Below are 9,100 nucleotides of genomic sequence, written 5' to 3' on the forward strand. Positions count from 1 at the left end.
AAAAAAACAACCGGCGAAGAAAGACAGGAGAGTCGCCACCGTGCGTTATTTATCCCAAAGGAGGGAAAGGAAACGCTCGAAGTAAACCTGGAAAAAGGAAAGGACAAGACAGGGTCTCGCAACCAAATCTTGGGTTCGGGAGTCGATTATGCGAAGGGAAGGTATTAGCACCCCTACGCATCCGTAGTACTCTACGGGATCCGCTTTTGTAGTTCTTGTCTAAAGGGTGTGGGTTTATCTAATGTGTTATTTACTAAAAAAAGGGGGTAAAAAGAAAATGACTCGCACGGATGTCGCATTTACTGCATACGTATCTCATCTGAATATGAGAATCAGAGTCTTCGTAGCTCGGCTACCTAGGGGTTAAAGGGAAGTGTGCTTGATAAGACATCGCGTCTTATGCCTACGTATCTCATCTGGAATGAGAATCAGAGCAAGCCGTAGTTCGGCTAACTACGGGGTTATGGATTGGGTTTTGGATGAACGACGTTACTACGCAATCTACCGGATGCTCGACCTTTGGAGACTTACTCGCCTGTAGTAGAAGGAGTTAACGTGTTCTTAGGAGAAGAAAAATCAATGAGTTGGTAGGGTTAGGGATGCTCATGCAAAAAGGCAGTCCTTAACGAAGGAACCACGCTACCTGTGGGGATACGAACACATACAAAACAACCATGTATAAAGTAAACGTGCCAACAAGGCAATCAGAATAAATCTCCCAAATGGTATCCCACAAGCAAAGTGGAATATCCAGCGAGGTATCCCTGCATAAGTCATGTGAGCCTTCACAAAAACTCAACAAAAGGGTTAGTGAAACACGATAAGGATTAGGAGAAAACATGCTATGACAAACGTAAGTCAGATTAGAGCAAAACAGAAAAAAGCAAATGCTACTGTCGCGATCGCTACTGTCTCGCCTAGCGAAGGCTTGGCGAAGCATCGCTGCGTGCTCGCCTAGCGAAGGTGCTAGCGAGCGCCTGCGGGTTTTGGATTTTTCATGGATAACAGTATGGTTTCAGAAACCTCAAACCCTGTGGCATACACTTCAGAAATTAAACGATTAAGCATTCAAGGCATTATTTACATTCATACATAATTATGAACCCGTGGGCAAAAACCTAATGAAATTCATCCATCATACCTCAAACATTCAGAGTATTCAACTTCAAAGCACAAAGGTAATGGGAATAAGGGCAAACCTGATTGGAGAGATCGGTTGAAATCAAATGGCACGGCTGGATTTGCAAACCAATGTTAGGGTTTGCTTGAGCTGAAAGTGTGTGAGTCAGAATGAACCTTTCAGAGTTGCCTGGAGGTTGCTGCAGATTAATTCTCACTCTCTCTGTCTAGGTTTCTCTCCAGGTTTTGTCCAGGGTTTTGTTTCAATGAAAACTCTAGTATTTATAGCCTAATATTGGTAGCTTAGTGGGCTTTTGAGAGAGGTCCAAGTCTGAGATTTTTTCTTTTATTTATTTATTTATTTATTTATTTATTTTATTTTTTTCAAAACACGTGGGCTTCGCCTAGCGAGCATGACAGCTCATGAACAAACCTTTGCCCCTTCAAGATTAACTTTTTGACTGACGAATAGACCCCTGTTGGAAGTAACTCAAGTCTTTCCCTTGTGTTGACTGATCATCTAAATAGAACCCACAAAGTGTCCTGGATGATGTTCAAGCTTCTTGGAGCTAATCCCGATTGACATGATGAAATGCAATGTATCTAATGTTAAATGACCTAAAAATAAATGCGTGAATAAGGAGGGCAAATTTTGGGGTGTTACAAGCAATTGTCTTTAGACCTAACTTCTTTCATGATCACTTCATTTTCTTTGTTAGTAATCAGACATTCAGTTCTAGTGAAGTTTATATTTAGACCTTGGTCACATAGTTGACTAATGCTTATTATATTAGCAGTTAATCTCTTAACAAGTAGGACATTGTCAAGGTCAGAAACTCCGGGGAAATCAAGCTTACCAATCCCCTTGATTTCACCCTTTGCTCCATCACCAAAGGTTACATAACTTGTGGCATGAGGATGAAGGCCAATTAGCAGGTTTTTGTTTCCAGTCATGTGTCTGGAGCACCCACTGTCAAAATACCAATCTTCTTTGGCTGAAACTCTGAAGGAAGTGTGAGCTATCAAACTTGTAACGTTAGTCCTAGGAAACCATTGCTTTTTATTGACATGTATGTGATGTTTGGGTCTAGGTTGATAATGAGAAGGCTGAGGGTAACCATACAACTTAAAGCAGAAAGGTTTTATGTGGCCAAACATCCCACAGTAATGACATCTCCATTTTTGGTGTTTCCCTTTCTGCTGTCTTCCTTTATGATGTTGTGACATGTGATGTGACATCGCAAGTTTGCTATCAATATCGCTGCACTTAGGTTTGATTTAGGTTTGCCACCAGTGTAACTGCACTCAGCCTTAGATTCATTGAACCCAATGCCAGATTTGTCTCCTGTTATTTGACCAGTCTGGAGAATCTTGTCTAAGGTGTCAGATCCATTGTTAAGCATTCTTAGATACTTGGTCATCTCATCCAGTTTAGAATTCAAGAGTACAACTTCAGTCTTCAACTTGGAGATGGTTTCCACATGTTCTGCCTTCTCATTCTCCAGCTGAGCTATCACTTTCTTCTGGCTTTCAACTTGTCTGCACACTTCTGCACTTCTGTGACACAACTCTCTGTAGGTAGTGGCCAGCTCTTCAAAGGTTACTTCATCATCACTTGAATCTTCATCAGAACCCCATCTTCCAGTCAAGGCAGTCACAAGATTTGCAGCCTCTTCTGTTTCACTTTCATCAAACCAAGTGGCAGCAAGACTCCTCTTCTGTTTCTTGAGGTAGGTCCCACATTCAATTCTAATGTGACCATACCCATCACATTCATGGCACTGAACTCCTTTTCCTTCTTTGGGCTTTTCATCTGACCTTGTTTTTCTTCCAATATTGTTGGATTTACTAATGTCAGATGCGATGTTCCTGAAATTGGCCTTAGATCTTACATCCATCTTTTTCATAAGTCTGTTGAACTGTCTTCCCAGCATTGCTACATCATTTGCCAGATCTTCATCAATATCTTGACCACCTTCGTTATCTTCCCCTTTAGTGTTTGACATGAAGGCTATGCTCTTGGCTTTCTTTTCAGATCCATCACACATTCCCATCTCAAATGTTTGGAGGGATCCAATTTGCTCATCAACTCTCATATTTGAGATGTCTTGAGAGTCTTCTATTGTTGTCACCTTCATAGCAAATGTCTTAGGGAGTGACCTGAGTATTTTCCTTACTAACTTTTCATCTAACATCTTCTCTCCCAGAGCTCCTGAGGCATTAGCAATTTCAAGGATATTCATGTGAAATTCGTGAATATTTTCACCTTCTTTCATCCTTAAATTTTCAAACTTGGTAGTGACAGCTGGAATCTAGACATCTTCACTCTAGAGGTGCCTTCATGAGTGGTCTTGAGAATGTCCCAAGCATCTTTAGCCACCTCACAGTTGTTTACCAATTTGAAGATATTCTTGTCTACTCCATTGAATATAGCATTCAATGCTTTAGAATTTCCAAGGGCTAGATCATCCTCCTCCTTGGACCATTTTTCTTCAGGCTTCTTATCTGTTGTGGCTTCTCCTTCCTTAGTAACTACTGGATGTTCCTAGCCTGTTAACACAGCCTTCCAAGCCTTATTATCAAGAGTTTTTAGGAAAGCTACCATTCGAGGTTTCTAGTAGTCATAGTTAGATCCATCCAAAATTGGTGGCCTGCGAACAGATCCTCCATCTCTCTCCATAGTACCAGAAAGTATCGTCCCTAGATATCACCCAAAACCAGAGCAGGATGCCTGCTTTGATACCAATTGAAATTCTGGTATCAGATATGAGATGTCGAAGGTAATGTCACGACACTAATACTGAACAATACAAACAGGATAAAGATAAAGAACAATAACGCAAGAGACACAAGCAATTGTTAACCCAGTTCGGTGAAAACTCACCTACGTCTGGGGGCTACCAAGCCAGGAAGGAAATCCACTAAATAGAATCAGTTCAAAGACTCTCAGTAAACAACACAAGTTACAGTCTTTTTCACCTAATCTCTACCCGTATGACTTCTACCTAAGAACTCTTACATATGAGATCCCACTCACTCCACCTCAATCAAACCAGTGATATTAAACAATAATTACTATGAAAATAAGACACTCTTCAAAGACACACACTTGATCTTACTTAGCAGCTTCAATCAAGTAGGCACACACTCATGCTTAAAAGCTTAGAGTGACAAATTACAACTCAAAAATCAGACCAATTCAATCATCTATGGATGAATTGAACGGCTTACAAGTCACACGACCACACAAGACTTAAACCCTTATTCTCTCTCAATATTTCGCTCTATATTTCTTGTGTATCAAATCAGGTTTTCCATGTCCTTTCTATAGAAGCATTCAGCTGGGCTTGGACATTATAAAACCTAAAACTATTTTCCATTCAAATCTTCTTATGACAGTTGGTTAGATCTCTTTGGAAAAATAAGTTAATCACGTTGTAATTACTGATTGATAGCGTGTTCAATTAACACATCAATCATACACAGATTGCCATTAAAAGCGCACTCACATAATACATAACATTCAGATTGAATATTCTGTATATAGATGTCATGACATCGGGTCTGACATCCTGGAACAATCCTGCATAATTCCATTTTAAATATCTAGCAGGTACATGATATCAGATGTCATGACATCGGGTATGAAATCCTGAAACAATCCTGCATAATTATATTTTAAACCTCCAGCAGGTACAAGATATCTTACGTTAAGACATGACATGTAACATCTTGTGAACACTCTTGGTTTTACCAAAATTGCTGCTAACACCTAGAACCAACAAATTAATAAGAACAAAAACCCGAAAAAACATTTTGTGTGGACTATTGGTTTGATCTAAAACTATTGAACTTAGAATTTAGGCAACACTCCCTATGCAAAGGACTTGGCCAATGCCAACTTTCATGAAACCAAGTGCTTGTGAAGTGAACATTCATCTAATACAATATTGAAGATCCATTTAAGTTCATCTGCAACATAATCATATTGAAGTTTTTATTTTAAACCTTTGTCTTGAGCCATCTTTGAAGTTATCTGATACATGGGAAATTTTGAAGAAGATAATGGAGTTTCTGAGCTTGGGTGTGACTATCTTTATTTGATGTCTTACTCTTCGTCTTGCTATTTGTGTATTGATATTGCTTGATTCTAAAGTCCAAGGAAATTTGGGTTTCTATATGACATTCTTGTCTATTGGATTGCAGCCCATTGGTCAAATCTTTTCAACTCTCAATTTTTAAATGTGTGGTTAGAATTAGTCTCTTCATCTCTTCCTCACTTCTTTAATTTCAAAATCTCTCCCCCCATTTTGAAATCTTCTTTGCTTGTGTTTTTTAAACTTAGACCATATTGCAAACTAGAAACTCTGGTCCTATGCCATTGCTTTTTTCAAACTTATTTTCTTAATCAAATTTGTAAATAAACTTAACTATACTTTATTTAAAATTTCAAAAGACAAAAAGAACTAACATCCATTCAAACCATTTTAGGCTTTTTGTGCCTTTGTTAAACTTAAATTTTTGTTAAAAGCAATGCACTCACTTTGGAATTGATACCACGAACTACGACGTGTGGATCCCTCATTTTTATGTTGGTACGTAGCACAAGTCCGAAGGTCTTGTCAAACACAAAAATATAATTAATGAATTCTTTTCTCATCCCTACACTCTATTTATTTCAAACATCATTTGTACAAAAACACATATGCATGCAAAAAGGGCTCCCTAGGAGTACCTAGGACGCTTTGGGTGCTAACACCTTCTTATCTTTTGGATTTTGTTTGTACTTTTCCCTTTTCTCTTGGAAACAATAAAAGCGCGGTGGCGACTCTGGGTTTATTGACGTGTAGCTTATCCATAGCTTGATGGTCATGAATTTACCGCTACAGTTATCTAAAAAAATATATAGCCAATTCATTAAATTCATATACGTTAACAAAAAAAATTGAGATTTAATTAGAGGATTTAATAAATATAGTGTATGAAATCATTGGATATTTTCTTGTTTCTTTTTCATAGCCTGAGTAAGATGAGGAATTCTAAAGGCCTTACTCAAGAAATAAAAACTAGAATATTAATTTCTGAATTTGAAAGTGATATGAAAAAATTATATATATATATATATATATATATATATATATATATATATATATATATATATATATATATATATATATATAATTTACGTTATTTTTGCGTGTTGTATTTTCTTAGTTAATAAATGTAATAACAACTAATGTGTAATTATTACTCAGTTAGAAGAGTTTTCTTAATTAGAAAGTAAGTGTTACATGATTACGTTTTGATTTGATTAATGAATTCACTTTGCACCGTCCATTTATATATTTTATAGAATTTTCATTTTAAAGAAAGCCTATATATTCTCATTCAGTGGGCGTCGCAATCAAATCATATACCATCGTGGTCGAAAAACGTGTTCCCTTTATATAACATGCACTATAGGACATCCTCATTCTTCTTCATTTTCAATTAAAAACAAAAATATCTAGATCTTTCAACACGTTTTCCTTTCCCAATGCATCTCCATGTTATTATTTGTTACTTCTATTTTAATATTATTTTTCTTAGTAACTTCTATTATACTCCATTATACCTTTATAAAATAAACTGTCTTCATCCTAATTTTTCCATCTTCTTTTGTCTCTCTTATTCTCTCTTTCTTTCTCAATGACAAACAAGGGTATGAGTGTAGATCGTGATCAATCTGTCAATGCCAATTTCATGTGGGAAAATCAACCCTGGGGTGATCATAGAAATTCAGAAAACATAGGTGAGAGTAGCAAACAAAAGTTAGATAAGAAACCAATGAATAAAAAAGAAGGTATTAATGAAGGAGGAGTTTTCATGAATAGAAAACGAAGTCGAGGTGGAGTTGTGATTAGAACAGAGAACAACATTACAAATGCAGAAGACAAAGATGGAAAGTACCGCAACTCTAATAAGAAAATGCATATATTGACTGAGAGAGAAAGGAGAAAGAAAATGAAGAATATGTTCGCCAACCTTCATGCCTTACTTCCTAAATTGCCTTCTAAGGTAAATTCATTTTCATCTCAAATAGGAAAAAAAAATTATAATAGAGTAGTAATAACATATTTATTACTTTTTACTTTGTATTAATTTAATGATATACATCATTTTCCATTGATATTATTTAAATGATATTTTAATACCCGTATTCATTTTTCTATTGAAATTTTAATGATTTTAAAAATAAGTGTTCCTTTCTATGAATATAGAGAAAGGACACAAACCTCTCTCTATTTTGCGGTTATAACATAACTTTAGATTCTTTGGAACAATTTTTGATGTGAATATATTATTTAGTTAAAACCTCTCTCAAATTTTACTTCCCTTCCGATGGAATTCTAGGTTATTAAGAGACTTCATTATGAGAGTAACCGTCTTTATAAAACTTTTTTGTCACAATAGTTAGTTACTAATTAAGATGCTTAATTTGTTTTTTATTTTTTAGGCTGATAAATCATCAATTGTGGATGCGGCAGTGATAGAAATTATCAATTTAAAAAAAGTTGTTGAACAACTAGAAAAAAAGAAGCAGGAAAAGCTCAAATTTGTATCCAAATTTGGGACTGAGTCATCATTTAAGAGGAACTCACACTGGCATCCCCATGAATCAGGGGAAGCAATTGTAAATGTTCAAAGATCCTTAAGTTATAATAATAACTTTCCTACTCACGCAATAGAGTCTTCACCACAACAAGTAGGTTTCCAAACATGGTATACTCAAAATGTTGTCTTGAACATTTGTGGCGCTGAAGCACAATTTTGCATTTGTACACCTAAAAAGTCGTGTCTCTTAACAACAATTACTTCTATGTTGGAGAAATATACGATTGATGTTGTATCTGCAAACATTAAGTTCAATGAAAATGGACATTTCTACCTGATTCAAATTCAAGTAAGTTTCAAACTCAATTTCTGCCCTCATTATAGTTTATATTTGCTGTCATAGTAACTTTTTCAAAACTACTATACCATAATAAATGAAATTTTTGTGTGTTTATTTTACAGGCGAAACAACGTTCACATGACACAAATTCAATGGAGGAAACTTACATGCAAGCGGCTAGAGAAATTCAAATGTGGATCTCTTAAAACTTTTATTAAAATTTGGCTTATGATTCTATATGAATTTTAATTTAGTTTTTTCTCCTTCAAAAAACATTTAGAAATGTCAAACTTGTAGGATGGTCTTAAGAGAACAATGTATAATTGTTTATTTGTATGGAATTGTGGTGTTTTTATTGTATGGCTTTTGAAGTACAAATTATGGTGTTTAAACTAGTTTATTTCTACTTTTGTGTTTACATTTTCAAATTAATCTATATTAAATTTATTTAAATTGATTAAGTGTATTTTTAAACTTAAGAAATGGATGCATATTCTTAGAATAATGTGTATGTATTATTATTGTTAAAATTTATCAGGGTTTTGATTATTAAATCTCAAAATAAATATGTAATGATTTAGATTATCGAATCTCAAAATCTTTAAAAAATATTATATTTATTCTTCATTCCAATTTTTTTTATATAATTATAGTCTTTGTTTGCACACAAGGTGTTATCACCAAAACTAATGATATGATCTTTATGCCTAATTGTTGGTTCTATGTGTTGGCATCAATTTTGGTAAAACCTAGAGTTTTCACAAGGTGTCACAAGTGTTGTCTTGACATGAGATATCAGGTTCCTGCAGGGTGTTTAAATAAAGGTTGTGCAGGATTTTGCTGAGATGTCAGACCCGATGTCAAGACATGTGTATACAGAACATTCAGTCTGAATGTTATGTATTTTGTGATTGCGCTTTTCATGCTAATTTGTGTGTGATTGATGTGGAGATTGAATGCGCCATTCAAGCAGTAATTAAAACCAGATTGATTTATTTTCCAATAAGATATGATCAGTTGTTAAGAAGATACGAAAGGGAAATAGAT

General features: G+C 35.2%; 1 protein-coding gene across 1 annotated transcript; it reads left to right on the top strand.

The window, feature by feature from the left end:
- Positions 1-6,621: 6,621 nt before the first annotated feature.
- LOC127103678 (transcription factor bHLH95) lies at positions 6,622-8,431 on the top strand. Its single transcript, XM_051040920.1, has 3 exons — positions 6,622-7,176; positions 7,616-8,062; positions 8,176-8,431. Exons 1-3 carry the CDS (start codon positions 6,808-6,810, stop codon positions 8,257-8,259), a joined length of 900 nt encoding a protein of 299 aa, XP_050896877.1. The 5' UTR covers positions 6,622-6,807; the 3' UTR covers positions 8,260-8,431.
- The last annotated feature ends 669 nt before the right edge of the window (positions 8,432-9,100 follow it).

This window comes from Lathyrus oleraceus, chromosome 7 (assembly GCF_024323335.1).
Source record: "Lathyrus oleraceus cultivar Zhongwan6 chromosome 7, CAAS_Psat_ZW6_1.0, whole genome shotgun sequence".
In the NCBI taxonomy this organism is placed as follows: Eukaryota; Viridiplantae; Streptophyta; class Magnoliopsida; order Fabales; family Fabaceae; genus Lathyrus; species Lathyrus oleraceus.

Excerpts from the sequence above, each read along its gene's own strand:
- LOC127103678 (XM_051040920.1), top strand. The coding sequence starts at position 6,808 with ATGACAAACAAGGGTATGAGTGTAGATCGTGATCAATCTGTCAATGCC. Across the intron at positions 7,177-7,615 it reads TTCCTAAATTGCCTTCTAAG|GCTGATAAATCATCAATTGT; the intron begins GTAAATTCATTT and ends TTTATTTTTTAG. Across the intron at positions 8,063-8,175 it reads TCTACCTGATTCAAATTCAA|GCGAAACAACGTTCACATGA; the intron begins GTAAGTTTCAAA and ends TTTATTTTACAG.